At 37.1% G+C, this 17,794-nt stretch overlaps 2 protein-coding genes across 3 annotated transcripts in view; both read right to left on the bottom strand.

Annotated features, from left to right (window-relative positions):
* fbln2 (fibulin 2) overlaps positions 1-17,794 on the bottom strand; it is an 890,980-nt gene that overhangs the window by 382,184 nt on the left and 491,002 nt on the right. The gene's annotated exons all lie outside the window — the stretch shown is intronic.
* The window catches only part of fbxw12 (F-box and WD repeat domain containing 12), a 124,284-nt gene that overhangs the window by 77,726 nt on the left and 28,764 nt on the right, over positions 1-17,794 (bottom strand). The window contains exons 3-4 of the mRNA XM_028824318.2: positions 8,453-8,616; positions 6,519-6,640 (exon numbers count right to left, since the gene is read on the bottom strand). Coding sequence (XP_028680151.2) covers positions 6,519-6,640; positions 8,453-8,616 — 286 coding nt within the window. The remainder of the gene's footprint in view (positions 1-6,518; positions 6,641-8,452; positions 8,617-17,794) is intronic.

Here is a 17,794-nt window from a genome sequence, read left to right as displayed (position 1 = left end):
AACAGTCAAAGAGGAGGTGAAGTATATCAGGAATAGTAAAGGGGATTTAAAAGATAAAGACAGTGGAACAGCGGACATTCTAAACTTGCATTTTTCTGAGGTCTTCACAAGTGAGGAAGTGGATAACCACCCAGCAGTAAACGGGACTACTAAGGAGGTACCAAAAGATTTGGAAATTGTAGAGGGAGAAGTACTGTTCAGATTAAATAGGCTGAAATCAAACTAATCACCAGGACCAAATAATATTTACTCTCGAGTTCTTAAGAAGGCTAGTGAGTACATTTATAAACCCTTTACACATATTTTTAGAAATCACTGTGCCCTGGAGAGATTCCGAAGGACTGGGAAATAGAAAATATTATCCCGCTATATAAAAAGGGTGACAGGGCAGATCCAAGCAACAATATGCCAGGAAGTGTCACATGCATCACAGGAAAATTAATGGAAGGAAATATTAAGGATAAGATTAAGCAGCACATAGCAAGTACAGCAGTTTTTCTGAACATTCAGCAAGGGTTCATAAGAGGGAGGTCATGTTTTACTAACATGCTGGAATTCTATGAGGAAGCAACAAAAGAATATGATCACAGTGGAGAATATGATATAACTCTCCTTACCTTCATAAAGCATTTGATAAGTTGCCACATGAGACGTTGGGCATCAAACTAAAAGAAGCTAAGGAGACACTGAAAGATTTGGAAATTGTAGAGGAAGAAGTACTGCACAGATTAAATAGTTCAAGAACAGTTTAGGGTGATGTTTGTAGATAGGTGCAGAATTGGCACAGAAACAGGAAACAGAGGGTGATATTGTGAGGATTTTTATCAGAACTGGCTGATGTTAAGATTGGTGTTCCACAGGGGCCAGTGCTAGGACCGCTGCTATTTTTAACATATATAAATGATTTCAATAGGATTATAAGTAACAAGCTGGTTAAGTTTGCAGATGACACCAAGATAGGTGTACTGGCAGATAATTTGGAATCATTACAGAAGGACTTGGACAGCATACAGGCTTGGGCAGATTTGTGGCAAATGAAATTTAATGTCAGTAAATGTAAAGTATTACACATAGGAAGTAAAAATGTTAAGTTTGAATACGCAATGGAAGGTCTACACCTCTACATCTTATGAGAAAGATTTAGGAGTCATAGCGGACTCTATGCTATTAACTTCCCGACAGTGTTCAGAAGGTATTAAGAAGGCAAGCAGAATGCTAGGTTACTGTATATAGCATGATATGTGAAGTACAAGTCCAAGGAGTATATGCTCAAGCTTTTATAATGTACTACTGAGGTCTTATCTGGAGTACTGTGTGCAGTTTTGGTCTCCAGGCTACAAAAAGGACATAGCAGCACAAGAAAAGGACCAGAGAAAAGTGACTAGGCTCATTCCAGAGCAACTGGGGATGAATTATGAGGAAAGATTAAAAGAGCTGAGACTTTTCAGTTTAAGCAAAAGAAGATTAAGAGGTGACATGTTTGAAACATTTAAAATTATGAAGGGAATTAGTACAGTGGATTGAGACTATTATTTTAAAATGCGTTCATCCAGAACATGGGGACACAGTTGGAAACGTGTTAAGGGTAAATTTCGCACAAGCATTAGGAAGTTTTTCTTTACACAGAGAACCAAAAAAGTAGTGTGATAGACAGTAAGACTTTAGGAACTTTCAAAACTAGACTTAATGTTTTTTAGAAGAATTAAGTGGATAGGACTGTTGAGCTTTGTTAGGCTGAATGGCCTGTTATCATCTATATTGTTCTAATCTATACTAATAAAAGGCAAAGCCCTCACTGACTGACTGACTCACTCACTCACTCATCACTAATTCTCCAACTTCCCGTGTAGGTGGAAGGCTGAAATTTGGCAGGCTCATTCCTTACAGCTTACTTACAAAAGTTAGGCAGGTTTCATTTCGAAATTCAAAGCGTAGCGGTAATAACTAGAACCTCTTTTTTGTTCATATATTGTAATGGACGGGGGCGGAGTCGCGTATCACATCATCACGCCTCCTATGTAATCACGTGAAACGCCTTGGGGCCGATCTGGAAGAAGGTAGCGCAGCGCCTTGATTTAAACGATTCCATGTCTTGGTGGGTTTAATACTGTGCAAGCATACATATTAACACATGTGCAATTAAACGTGTGCATTTACGGGGTGATTTCTCAGGCTTAAAAGCTCGCCTTTTATTAAAAAAGTAAATGCAAACTGTTTTCATTCTGAAGGGCACAAACCACGTTGGATTTTGTAATGATAGTTGATTAGTAAGGTCTATTAAGGGATACTTACAGAATGATTAGTAATGCCTGTGAATGCCGATGCAAGTAGGAGAATGGGCGTGAACTAAAGAACGAGTAGTAACATGTACAGTAAATGTCTCTAAAGTCTGTCTATTAAAAAGTTATTATATCTTTCAATCCTGTGTATTGATTAAACTACGAACCTAACAAGATCACTACATGGTGTCAGAAGTGGCGGATTGGAAGAGGAATGTGAAGAAGAGGTTCAGCTTTTGAACGAGTCTCGTGTCTGTGAGTAACCCGAAAGCGTGGTCAGAAAGCGCTAAGACGTTCTAGCAAAAGAGAAAAAAAAATATGGAAGGATTACAGCCCCCACCAAATCTCCAGTTAAAGGGAAATGTAGCTGAAAATTGGAAAAGATTTAAACAGAGATTCGAGTTGTATCTTGCTGCGATTGAAGCAGATAGGAAAAGTGAAAAAATGAAAGCGTCTATGCTTCTACATGTAATTGGCGAAGAGGCGCTAGAGGTGTATAACAATTTTCAGTTTGAAGAAATTGAACAAAATAGTTGAAAAATTCAAAGCGTATTGCAACCCAAAGCGCAATGTGACGTTTGAGCGGCACAAGTTTTTTACATGTTTCCAGAAAAGCGGCGAAACAATAGACCAGTATGTGATGGAATTGCGTAATAGGAGCTGTTCTAAGAAGAAACCGTCGAGACATCAAAGGACCAATAACCTCTAATCAGAACACTAACACCAGCGAAACAAATATTAACAAGAAAACAAGTATAAATCAGGAAAGAACATCTCAACTGCAAACACAATTAACCAGAAGATCAAAACGTCAAGTAAAACCACCAGAACGACTCATTGAGACATGTTGAGGATTAAAGGAACATTTTCAATTAAGAAATGCTGAATTCCTTTAACAGTTGTGCTTTTTATACATAGTTTGAATGCTGGATGTATGCCTGAAATGTTCTGGATAGTTCAGTTGTTTGAAGTGATAAAGTTTATCAAAGTAGCATTTGAAATGTATAACATTACTAAGCTTATAAGTACTGCCTTACTTCTCTTTAAGAAAGGAAGATGTAATGACACTTGATTTAAACGATTCCAAGTCTTGGTGGGTTTGCGTAGCTTATTGTCAATATCTTTACACCTGTTTTTAAGACTTATTGACTGAAACGGGCTTTCACGAAAAAAGTTAGGGCTTTGCTACAGGATACACCCTCCACAAGTTAAGGAAGTAAAAATAAAGGTATATATTTCTGTTTTATTTAAACCTTTTAAGTTCGTATGCATAGCCCTATTTGGCTGTTTTAGTTTTGTTTTTTCTTTCTTCAGTAATATTTAATCTCCTTAAAGAAAAACAACATATGCATTTTACTTTTTTTGTATCTCTTTAGTAATATTTTAGTGTAAAAGGATAACCAGTATTTAAACCTTTTATGTTACTTTATAAAGTTATTTTACACAATGTTGAAAAATTAATAAAAAAGCTACATATTTTGGCAGCTGCTGCTTTAATTTTCAATGAAATGAAAAAAGCTCTCCAAGAGAAAACCTCAATGAAGAAGAAACAGTTTCTAAAAACGAGAAACCCTCATTTATAAAGGTTTGCTGCAGATGACTTAACTGAAAATAAATGAATAGTTCCTATGTGTATAATACATATTTATCTATTTTACTTATGCCTTTATTCCAGCAACTTGCCACATCTGAGGTACAATTTGTTACATTACTTTTGTTTTTTGCAGCACAGGCAGGTGAAGTGACTTCCTCAGGGTCACACAGTGGTGTCAGTACCAGGATTTGAACTGACAAGCTCCGGGTTTGTTGAAATATTACTGAAGAAAGAAAAAAAACGAAAACGGGCAAATGGGGCTATGCATACAAATGTCCATCCGTCCATTAGCCAACACAGGGCACAAGGCAGGAAACAAACCCCGGGCAAGGTGCCAGCCCACCGCAGGGCGCACACACCCACACACCAGGGACAATTTAGAATCGCCAATGCACCTAACCTGCATGTCATTGGACTGTGGGAGGAAACCGGAGTACCCGGAGGAAACCCAGACAGACACGGGGAGAACATTCAAACTCCACGCAGGGAAGCAAACCCGGGTCTCCTAACTGGCACCTTTCACTGCGCCACCATGCCGCCCGCATACAAACTTAAAAGGTTTAAATAAAATAGAAATATATACCTTTATTTTTACTTTCTTAACTAGTGGAGGGTGTAACCTGTAGCAAAGCCCTAAGTTTTTTCATGAAAGCCCCTTTCAGTCAATAAGTCTTAAAAACAGGTGTAAAGCTAAACTTGCAGCACCGCTATTCAATTACACTTGCCTATCGCCTCTCCTAAGGGGAGATACTGTGGGATCTGGGCATCAGTCAAAGCACCAATCACAGGCCCGATTAGAAAGCGGGAAACTGTGATTTGTCGTCTCCCTCCCATGTAACAATCACAGCCCGTGTTACAACGCACTATGTATGTATGTGTATATGTATATATGTATATGTGTGTATATGTATGTGTATATGTGGATGTGTATATGTATATATATGTATATGTAGATATGTGTATATGTAGATATGTATATATATATGTATATATGTATATGTATATATATGTTTACATAACCTCTTTAACACACTACTTCTCCGCTGCGAAGCGCGGGTATTTTGCTAGTGTTCTAATATATAGACCAAAGACCTATAATTCAAGGGATGACAACTAAGATGGACAGAAGAACTTGCCTATTCAAAGACAATGGTTTTGTAACTGGAAGTAACTTTCAATCAGGAGAAGGATTAACATTCCTTTAAAACAATATGCACCCCATCTCTCAAAAGTAAATGAGAAGAAGCAAAGACTTAAGAGAAGTTCAGGGATTCTCTTGGGACAACCTCTCTGGTAGGGGAGAGGGAAATATGTAAAATGACCTTCTGAAACCTGGTCTCTTAAACTTAAGAAGTTATGAGTCTCTCTTCCTTGGAGAACCAAATCTGACAAACAGTTTTGTTTGTGAACCTGAGACCCAGTCTGTGAAGCCAAAGCTATGTGCCAACAGTCTGATGAGGCTGAGAAGCCATTACTTCAAGATGGGAACTTCAGCAACTAAACTCTTGGGCCAGAATGACTAGGCCTTTTTCCTACAAATTTTCAAAAGACAGTAGAAGGCAAGCTGAGGAAGCATCAGGACAGCACTGATAAGGATCAGCGATACAGCAAAGAGAAAGAGTGCACTCCAACACCTGAAGAATCTTCCACTTGAACCTGGAGCAACACCAAAGCAACATTTCTACCAGCCATCATCTTTAGTTTAAGCTTGATTTCTCACAGTCTGTGAGTCCTTTAGGTACCTTTCTGCAAACTCTAAGTAGGCTTTCTAAATGTATTTTACTGAGTAGAGGCTTCTGTATGGCCACTCTGCTATAAAGTCCAGATTGCAGTATTACAGTGATGATTGTCCTTCTGGAAGTTTATCCCATCTCCACACAGGATCTCTGGATCTCAGCCAGAGTGACTACTGGGTTTTTGGTCACCCTTTCTTTCCAAGACCCCTCTCCTCTGGTAGCTCAGATTGGCTTGGCAATCAGCTCTAAGAAGAGTCATAATTGTTCAAAAATGTCTGAATTTAAGAGTTACAGAGGCTACTGTGTAATTCTATGCTGCAGAAGCGTTTTATAGCCTTCCCGAGATCTGAGCCTTGACATAATCCTGTCTCTAAGCTTTGCAAGTAATTCGTTTCAACCTCATGGCTTGGTGTTTTCTCTGGTACACTATGTCAGCTGTGGGACATTATACAGACAGGTTTGTGCATTTCCAAATAATGTCCATTGGATTCAATTTGTCATAGGTTGTGAGTATGGAAGCTCAACCCTGCTGGGGCTCGTGGCCACCGCCGCAGGATAAGGGGGCTGCCCCCTGTCAGTCTGAGGGAGAAATAGTCTTACAAATACTCTCTCCCCCGGTCCTTCAATACTCTCGGCTTCCTGGCCACATAAGTGTTCCAGCCGTCCACCACACGATGTAGGATTTTTTTCAACAAAGAAGATACTACAATGCAAACCAAAGCAAACTAACAGGAGTATGCTACGGAAAAGTCTGCTAACATATATGTGAAAGTGCTTTTCTACCAACCTTAAATGCAGCAATGGTAAATAATAATCTAAAGAACTCAGGATAATTGTAATATAACTTACTAGTTAATGTTAAAATCAATGTTACTATCTGGACACAACAATTTGAAAAGAAATGGTTACCTGTTTAATATCCCAGGCTCGTAATGTACTATCAGTAGAGGTGGTACACACAATACTCTTTCCATTTATAGGATCAGACTGATTACTCCCCTCAGAGTAGCAAACTAAATCAAGTATCTGTCCTGCATAAAAGAAATAAAAAAACATGAAGTTTAACATTGAGATTTAAACTGTTCATTTCTCATCTATCAATTTATTTTTTGAATCTGATTAATCCACTTCAGGTCACTGAGGCTCACATCTTTTGTAGTAGCATGGGATGCAAGATAGTAAATAACCCAAGATGGGTATAAGTGCATTGCAGGGCACAGTCAATCACACTCATAGTCTGAAGCACAACAGAGTTGCCAATTAACCTAGTGTACACTACTTCGAAATATGCCAGGTCAAAGGATTCAGAGCCAGGGCTGTGAAGACCTTGCCACTGCATCATCTTGCCACTCCACACTTACTAATATGGGATCAATTTAAAGTCACCAATTTACTAAACATGCATGTTTTAGAATGTGAAAGAAAAAAAAAGTACCCAAAGTAAAATCTTAGCTAACATGTAAACTCCACCCAAACAGTGACCTGGTCGGGTTCAGGCCTAGGAACTGTGAGGCAGCAGTGCTAACCAGTCCTAACCTCTGCACCATTGTGTCACCCCCACTCCCCATGTATTTTAATTTGATACACTTAATGTCTTCAAAGATGTTGACCTTTTACTAACCTTTCTGTCTGTGAATTATTCAGCATGCCTGTGTTCTATGTTGTGATTTTATTTTGGTTCACCCCAGTTGGGGAAGTTGAACTCTAGTTTTAACTCAAGGCATTTCTAAGTTATTTGGCCAAATTTGGTTGGGTTACACAAAAGGTCCAAGAAAAATTAAAATAAAAAAGCACCAAAATTAGACAACAAAAAAATTACATAATATTAATAATGGATGAATTGTAAAATTGTGTTAATGTTAACAGACAGGACAGTTAAGAGTTTTAGCATATTTATAACAACTACCCATCCGCTTTCTAACCAGCTTATCCAGTTCACTGTTACTGTATAGTAAATCAGTGCCTATCCAAAGATCACTGAGCAAGTATCAACTATATAATGGGGATGTAGTTCAGCCCAGAGTGCTTTCAAATCAGGCTCATTTAATGCTCAAAATTAAGCTACAACACATCTTTGGGATGTAGGAGGAACATCCATATGCAGAATTGTCAATGTGCAAATTTCACATAATTAATTCCTGGGATGGGATTTGGACATGGAACATTTAACATTGGTGAAAGGTTTAATTTGGAATTTATTGTAGATATGAAAGAAAAAGACCTAGCAATTAAGCATGGTATCCTAATACCAACCTTTAACAGCTCATATGTAGACAAGCTTATAAGTCAACCCATATCAGTGCTGGTTAATGTTTCAACTACTTAGCAGAGTAAGATTAACAAAAAATATTAAAAACAAAAACTGTAACAAAAACTGAACTATAATAATAGTTGCTTAAAATAAACATTCACTTTACAGGGTACAGTAAACAACCATGATATTTAGTAAATATCTTTTAATTGTGTCAGGTAATATAATCATTTATTTATAATGATCTAACATTCAGTGACTTTGAGCTTTATAGGAACAATGGCCAATCAGATTTGTACAAAAAAGCTGGTAATTGCTGAAAGTATGCCTTGAAATAATTATTAGTTTCATGGTCTATGAATAAAATCATAACACAATTTCCTAAAGTAATTAAAAATGCAAAATGCTGAAAATAAAGGCATTTGAGAATTGTCATTCAAATGCAGAAACTTAAAAACAAGAACATCCATAAGACAAATAGTCCCCAACATGTAGACAACTTGAAAAATCTGTAATGTGCACTACACAGCAAAACAAAGGCGAGAGAGAGCTGCTCATTTCAGACCACATTATCTCAATAGATGAAACTCACCATCATGACCTCTGAGGGTCTTACAGGTGTAGTCAGTTGATGATCTCCCAGATATCATATGTTTCTCCAGTTTTGAGCGATGCAAGTAATAATTCCTCCAGGTCTGCATTCCAGGTTTAAGAAGTGAAGGGTTGCAAAAAGTCCAACGCTGCAGACACATATTTCTGAAGAGATATTTGCAAAAATAAAGGTAGTGGTCGCAAGCATTGGATCCATTTAGCTCAGCAGAACTTATTCATTTATGAAGGAAACTGCTTACTATAAACATGTTACAAATGAACACTGTGGAAATTCTATACAACAAATAATGTTTGACCATGAATCGCACTTGTCACTTTCTAATTATGTTCATGCTAGACTGCACGTTTTACACTGCAGTGCACATTTTTATAGCATTTACACAATTATACACTTAAGATGTAATCATTATGTGCACTACAATATAAAACGTAATTAATATTGCTGCTTGTCGACTTCAGGTGAGTGGGTTTGAAACTCATCCTAATCACTGTCTATGGTGACTTTGCATGTTTTCTCCAGATACTTCAGTTTTTGTCCTAAGTCAGTTGAGCATAGCACCAACTGGACAAAAATGATGCACCGGGAATTATATAAAGAGCCAAAAAATGTTGTACTTTAGTCAAACTACATTTAATAAAATACAGAAAGAAGAATTACATATTCCAAACACTGAAATAAATGGCAGATGTCAACTTCACAAATCAAAAAGAAATACAGAAGTAATAAAACAGACAAACACTGCATGTCACCTTAAATATTGCTATGCTGACATAAAAAAAATGATACCTTCTTCAAAGTAATGAAAGGAACATAATTAGAGATGCTTAAATCAGGTTTTCTAAGGCCGATACCGATCACTAATTTCATGTTACTTAATTGACTGATTCCAATACCGATTTTTTTTTTTTTTATCCCTTTAAAAAACTTTTTACAATAATCCTCTGCATAACCAGACAATAACAGTCTTATGTCCTATATTAAAATGTATTTTTAGAATTAAATTATAGACCACAGTGTGACAGTGTGGGTCAGCTCCATGCTCCCACTCCTGTCTGGGAGCCTCTTGAACCCAACACCATCAATAACATAACTGGATGAACCTGGGAGATGAGGACAAAACACACACAAAGCAAGTGAATGGTTAAAAGGTGAACAGTGCTTTCATTAAAAACTAATCAAATCAAACTGTGTCTAAAAAGTGCAGTGCTTCAAAATGTTGCATAAATAAATAATCCATCAAAATGAAAATGTGCTGGTGGAGGTTAAAAACAGTTCAATAGATATTCCTTTAAAAACGATGAGGTTAAAACCAGAGACACTCCATGTAAACAGTGAGCCCCAATGCTTCCCTTTAAACCTGCAGAAGGACCATGCAGAAGGAACAGACTCCCGCTGACAGGTGCTGTCAACCTTCTTATCTGGGCTCTGTTCCCTGCTGCCTTTTCTTTGCCATCTGCAGGGCAACCTGGCAAGCCCCACACGTCTCTCCTACTGCTTACCTTCGGCCCTTGCTGGGAGACGCCATCAACTGGGCTACTCCTACTCCCATGAAAGCACTCAGCATGAGCTCCCCTTTCACAGCCTCTGGCTCCCATGGCCCCGAGACTCACTCCCAACCACCTGCCTCACTCCATAAGCTTGGGCGCTCTTGCTCTACGTCTCTGCCTCTCTGCAGAAGCCTCCATAATGCAAAACTTTTGAAAAATTCATCAGCAGACCTGATACACTGTTTTCCTCACTGTCTTCAGAATCTGAGGTAGTCCTGCACTAAGTACGATATTATGTCACCAAATAAGGATCTTGAATCATGCTGTCAATCTGAGACAGTAATGTAAAAAATTTAGTTTGAAGGAAGCAAAACACTATATAGATAAGACATTTACAAGCAAGTCATGTATTTTAAAAATAGTTTTTACTTACTTTTTTAAATGTTATAAATAATGCAATTAAATACATCGATGAGTTCTCTCTCTCTCTCTCTCTCTCTCTCTATATATATATATATATATATATATATGTATATATATATATATATGTATATATATAGTTTTCTTTTAGTTATACACAGTAATAAAAGTAATAAGTTTTAAGTAGTTTTTGGTGTTTTATTTTACATAATCCAAGAAATTTTGGTGTATAGTTTGATATACTGTTATTTATATATATAAAAAAAAATTTGATTGGTTTGTAAGTGCATAGATGATTCTGAAGCATAATTGAGCCAAAACACAATTTTCACAAACCAAGATAATACCTGTTGTAAATACATATTGGCATTTACAAATTTATTTTCATTTCTTTTGTTTGATGACTAACCTTCAAGTACAACCTTGTAGTAAGGTGGCATAGATTGAATGAAAATCATGTTTTTTCTTCTTTCTGGTTTTCAGCTCGAACCTGCACAGGAACGTGCAGAGGCTTATGCGCACTAGAGGCAATGGCTAAGCTTGGAGACCCCATTTGGTAAGACTTTCCAGGATGCTATGACAACAGAGGAAGTGATACTGCATTCCAGCAGGATTTTTTTTAATAACTGCTGCTACCATAGGAGAAGGAGAATCAGGTGAGAGAGAAACAAGTAGGGCCCAATCAAGACTAATAATAAAAAAAAAAAACAACAATGGTGAACTACACTCATGGATGTCCATTATTCTGAGGTGGCCATCTAGAATATTAATGAAGGGATGAACATACATGGAGGAAAGGTTTTGTGGCTTCTTCATAAGGCTCAGTAGTTCTTGGGTTGGCCCCATTTGGTGAGTCAAACATATTTTCTTTTTTTAGGATTGCACTGAGACAGCTATGTTAATCTGCCGCTCATTCTCTGGCATCAACTCAATTTCAATTAAAACAATAGAACTGGGCATTCATCCTTATTCCATCAGACTGCATTTAACCTTTTTAGTTTGAATATTTGTATCAATGTTTGTGTTCGTGCATGTTTTGTACAGGGGAAAAAATTTGCAGCTTGCTCAGGAGTGTGGGTGTCCATTTGGAGAAGGGCTCACTAATAGTGCACACAGTAATGTTATTCGTGTCAATATCATGGATATTGTATATACACTTTTTGTTCAAAATGACTGCAGCTGCCATCAATGTTTCTGGACTGGATGTTGTGAGAAAGGTTTCCAGAGTCAATATAGTTTGATGCTGGAGAATCTTCCAAACATCATCCATTCACAGTGCCTATCTACCATGGAACAAAGATACACATTTCCCTTAATTTGCCCCCAGTTACAGATTCAAACGATAAAGACATGATTAAAGTGTACATAGCAGAGTTTAATTTATGAGTATTTGCACACATTTCGGTCATACCATGTAGAAATTACACTTTTTATACATGGTACTCCCATTACAGGGCACCGTAATGTTTGGAACAATTGATGGACCCATTAGAGTCTAAACAACAACAATAAAATCATTAGAGACAACTGTAAAACCTTAAAATATTACCTAAATCAACTGTCTGGATAATCATAAAGAAAAATGAACACGCTTTTGAGCTCAGTAATTGTAAAGGGACTGGTAGGCCAAGGAGGTCCTCCACTGCTGATGGCTACAGATACTGCAGGTGCTCTGTCTTTGCTTGCTGAGATGGCAGGGCGTATTGAAGTGCTTCATTTATATTGAAAGAAATACACTGCATGGCTTCCACACCACACTTCATCCGTCCACAGCGCAAAAGCTGTTGACTACATCATGTGTATTGCCATGGACTCACACCATGTCAGTTTGCAGATTTGCACTCTGATAGCCACACTGTTACCACAGTGCAAATCTGGTTCATGGTGTGAGTCCACGACAATATACATACAGTGTGCAGACCTGTTTTGTCTAGTAGGGTCCTATTATGACTCTATTCTCCCCTTTATACTCCTTACTGTGTAGACTTTGATAAAATGTCCTGAATACCATATTTTTACCATTCAGTGGTCAGGTACTGTATTTTTGCACATCCTTTGCCTTTTCCTTATCTATAAACACTCAATTAGACCAAGTGAAAGAGCAAATCAGAGAAAGTTACACTTTAAATTAATTATGTAGCATGGATAATATGGCAAATTTTTTAAGCAAAATAATAGTGATTGTGACAAAAATATACTATTACAACCTAAGTAGCAGTGCATCTTGCATTATAAGACAGCTCCCAGCTTATCTTCAATCTAACTTTGTCATTGCTACAACATGGCCTTTGAATGGATTATTGAAACAGGCCACATGATTATTTTATAATGGCTGGCAAGCAAACTGAAAAAGAGAGAGAGAGTTGTTCATCACTTCATGGGCAGATGGTCAGATGGAGATAAAGGCAGAGTGATCAAGTTTTCCGATTCCTTCCAGATCCTAGACCAATGTGTGCAGGCAATTCCCTTGAATTATTAGAACATTAGAAAAATATCGATGAGAACAGGCCAATCAGCCCAACAAAGCTTACCAGTTTTATCCACTTAATTCTTCTAAGAAACATCAAGTTAGTTTTAAAAGTCCTTAAAGTCCTACTGTCCACCACACTACTTAGTAGCTTATTCCATGTGTCTATGGTTCTCTGTGTAATGAGAAACTTCCTAATGCAGGGGCCCAATGGGATCCATTATATTTTTTCACAAATTCCAATTTTTTTTTTTTTTTTTTTTTCTCACTATTTTATTTTTCCTTGATTCGGGTTTTTGGGTTTTTATATGTATTTTTTACTGTAAGTAGCAACAGCTACAACAAAACAAACAATAATGAAATGGCACTCTACATTCCTTTTAATGAAACAGCACACTGGCACAACTGAACCTTAATTTGAAGTTCCATTTATTAGGCAGGAGCCATCCTCCATGATGCTACATGCTGAGACTGCAGTAGGACAGTAAGTGCCATCCAGAATTGTAACAGCTAGTTTGATGCATCCTTCTGACATGAAGGTTTTCACTTTTAGGGTCTAGGATATTTGTTACACCCTGAGCTGATGCAGCCAGGTCTCTCCCACCAAACTGATGACATGACACAAGCAGGTTGAATGTACACAGTTAGGCATAACCACTTTTAAAATTTCCTGGTATGCTTTCAGACAGTATGATGCATTGTCTGTAACCACTGCTAAAATGTCATTAAGATTCAGTTGGTTGTTATGAAGGGACTGAAGTGCTGCCTGTGAAAAGGTGGAAAAGTTGCAGCTCTCCATAAAGATAACATCTGCCAAAAAGAACTGGTCTTCAGTACCTGTAATTTTAATTATGTAAATTATTTATAATGATTCTTAAACCTTAAATGTTTACAAACTGAAAACGTGCATCATTACATCTGTTAATTCATCTACGGTATATCTTAAAATGTTTAATTACGAAGAAAAAGAAAACTAATCTGCAAGACGCTAAATCTGGGAATTTAACAGAAAAAAAGAAAGAAAGACCCTCTTTTATGGGCTCGTTGCATCTGAGGCAAAGTATGCTCTTCTGCCCAGGTTTGTAGGTGTCGAATTTATAACTGAAGAGTCAAATGTGGACCTTGCATGCCTTGTCACCGTGAGGCTAAACATTTATTAAATCCAGAAACATCATTTTTAATTTTTATTGGGGAACCCATTAACAACCAGGGCAGTTCACTAATAACATTTTTCTAAGGGAAAGACTGTTAATACCGGCTAAATATAATTTCAAGTACAATTAGAACTGCCTACATAAAAGAATTACCATACAGCCAAATGCTTACTCACCTATCACTATGTTGAGAACTATGTGGTCTCGGCTATCTGTGGTTTCATCAACTACAACATAAATTTTACTGCCACAAATCTTTTGAAGAATGGCGTCCATATGTTGTTCAAAGACACGGGACAAATGAGTTTGACGAAGACTGCTCTCGTTCTCTAGTAGTACTCCTCCTTGAATACAATGCTTAATAAAGAAAGGACGCATCTTCGTAATTTTTTCGAGCAGTACGTCTGACTCGCATAACCAAAAATTCCTCCACAAACTGGCATATTGCATCTGACAATTTTGTTGTTTCCTCTATTGTTACCTGAAAGAGAACACACCTCTTGGTCTTAATTTTTCCTTGTTCTTGAGATGGGTATTAGATTTGACGTGGTCATTGCAAGTTATCTTTTCGTGTCTAGTCTATGGTATTCTAGCAAAACTTGTAGAAAAGTTGTCCAGATTCGTAAAAGTCGCCGGGATATTGTTGTGTCCTCAATTTTGCAGTTAAGCTCGTGTTTCTTAGTTTTTTTGACGTAATTAGGTATCTGATACTGCTCGCTTCGACATTTCTGTCTTGTGTGGTAAGCTAATTCACATTCCTTTAATGAGAAAACATTCAAGAAACACGCACAAACAGATAGAGGCACGACTGAATTACTGCAAATAGTATCTGAATGATACAAATACAGATTATTCAATTGTTTAATTTATTGGGAAGTTTTGTAACAGTCACCCTTTCAGTCTCTAAATTCCGCACATTTTCGTTTTTAAATCTAAAATCCATTTTCATTTCGTTAATTCCGTGATTCCATCCATGTCTTCCGCATCGCGGAAATCATAGGGCCTTACTAATGTTTGTGCGAAATGTACCCTTAACAAGTTTCCAACTGTGTTCTTGATGAACTCATTTTAAAATAACAATCTTGATCCACTGTACTCATTTTCTTCATGATTTTAAACACTTCAATCATGTCTCCTCTTAATCTTTTTTTTGCTTAAACTGAAAAGGCTTAGCTCTTCTAATCTTTTCTCATAATTCATCCCAGATAGCCTTGGAATCAGCATAGTCGCTCTACTCTGAACATTTTCTAGCATTGCTATTTCCATTTTGTAGACTGTAGACCAAAACTATACACAGTACTCCACATGAGGCTTCACCAGTACATTATAAAGCCTCCTTGGACTTGTACTCTACACATTGTGCTAACATAACATAACATTCTGTTATCTTTATTAATGGCTTCTGAACACTGTCTGGCAGTTGATAGTGTCGAGTCTACTACGACTCCTAAATCCTTCTAAAAAGGTGCACTTTTGATTCTCAGACCTCCCATTCTGTATTCATACCTAACATTTTTACTTCCTGCATGTAATACTTTACATTAACTGGCATTAAATTTCATCTGCCACAAATCTGCCCAAGCTTCTATGCTGTCCAAGTCCTTCTGTAATGATTCAATGGATTCCAGATTATCTGCCAATCCACCAATCTAGGTATCATCTTGCAAACTTAACCAGCTTGTTACTTATATTACTATCCAAATCAATTATATATATTAAAAATTGCAGCGGCCCTAGCACTGACCCCTGAGGAACACAATTCTTAACGTCAGCCAATTCTGATAAGGTTCCCTGCACCATAACCTTCTGCTTTCTGTGCCTGAGCCAATTTTACACCAATCTACAAACAACACCCCGAACTCCTACTTCTTTTAGTTTGAAGCCCAACCTCTCATGTGGCATCTTATCAAATGCTATCTGAAAGTCAAGATAAATAATATCACATGCTCCACTTTGATGACATTGTTTTGTTGCTTCCTCTTAGAGTTCCAATATGTTAAAAATGATAAAACATGACCTCCCCCTTCTGAACCCATGCTAACTATTCAGTAAAACTCCTGTTCTTGCCATGTGTTGCTCAATCTTATCCTTAATAATTCCTTCCATTAATTATCTTGTGATGCACGTTAAGCGTACTGGCCTATAGTTGTTTGGACATGCCCAGTCACCCTTTTTATATACCAGCATAAGAGTTGTCATTTTCTAGTCCTTCCGAATTTCTCCAGTGCATAGTAGCTTCCTAAAAATATGCATCAAGGATTTATATATGTGCCTGCTAACCTCCTTAAGAACTTGAGGGTAAATATCTGGTCCTGGCGATTTATTTGATTTCAGACTATTTAATCTAAGCAATACTTTCTCCCTAAAATTTCAAAATTCCTCCCTTTTTAGTAGCTCCTTTTACCATTGGTTACCTACTTCCAAACGTGAAGACCTCACAAAAATGCAAATTTAGAGCCTCTGCTATTTTGCTGACAACATTTTTTAATTCCCTTTTACTGTTACTGATGCATTTCACCTCCTTTATGACTGTTCTTTTACTACTAAAACACTGAAAGAATCTCTTTGGGTTATCTTTCACCTTATCTACTACTGTATATACTCTCTAACTGCCATAGTATTCATCTTAATAGTTGCCCTCATTTTCTCATATGCCCGACGATTCACATTGGAGTTGTTAGTCTTATACATCTTATAGAACTGTTTTCTCCTTTGCAGCTTCTTTTTCAACTGTTTACTACCCCACTGCAGTTTTTTTTAAATTCCCAAATGTAGGTATGAGCCTATCCTGCATTATATGTAAAACATTTTAAACCTGTTTCACTGCTCCTGGACTAATTCTGCAGTTAGAAGCTTATCCCAGTCTATCATCCTTAAACTTTGCCACATCTACTCAAAATTTGCACTACCAAAGTTAAACTTAACAGTTTTAGTCTTTGCATCCACACTCTTCCAAAACACTGAGAACTGTATTATATTATGGTCCCTTGACCCTAATGGTTCAATCACCTCTACACTAGTGATGTGCAAAACAATTCTTTTAGTGATTCAATTCATTTCATTCAGTTCACCAAAATAATGTGAATCTCTGAATCACTGATTCGTTCACTTCAAAAACAACAAGAAGCTATATTCTAGTTTAAATCTAGAATAGTATCATAACTGTGTAACAACTTTAACCACCAAACAACACAAAAAATATAAAAAGCAAGCAACAAAATAAGTAATTTACACATAATAATAATAATAATCCTCTTATCGAATTTTGACAATAAATAAAATTTCAACAATAAATTAAAAAAAATGCACAAATAAAAACTTAGAATAGTGCACACATCATGATAAAACTGTGAGAAATTATTATTTTCAATTTTGGATTAATCTCCTGCAATTTCCTTCTTTCATATCCCATCCTTTTGGATGCAATCTACCATACATATATCATCAGTGAACCGAACTGTGATTCAATGTACTGCAAGTCTCTTGTCTGCAGTTCAGTACATAAACTGATTCTTTCGGTAAATTAGTTCAGCGTACCATACTGTGAACCGACTGTCTGCAGTTCATTCCTCAGTTCATTGTGACAGATAGAGGCTTTGTCCACCTCTTGAACCCTCAGGTACCACTCTGATGACCAGGTGAAAGTATAAATATTCTTTATTTTATAAAAATACCGTGCACAAAGCACTTTCCATACCCCACTCATAAACACTACAATTCTCTCAAATAACCAATCCTCCTTGCCCAGACACTTTGCCACCCTACCTCCCAGCTCAGCTCAAATGTCTGGGCT

Source organism: Erpetoichthys calabaricus, chromosome 18 (assembly GCF_900747795.2).
Source record: "Erpetoichthys calabaricus chromosome 18, fErpCal1.3, whole genome shotgun sequence".
In the NCBI taxonomy this organism is placed as follows: domain Eukaryota; kingdom Metazoa; phylum Chordata; class Cladistia; order Polypteriformes; family Polypteridae; genus Erpetoichthys; species Erpetoichthys calabaricus.
Note: the sequence above shows the minus strand (reverse complement) of the source record. Positions and strands in the feature narration are given on the sequence as shown.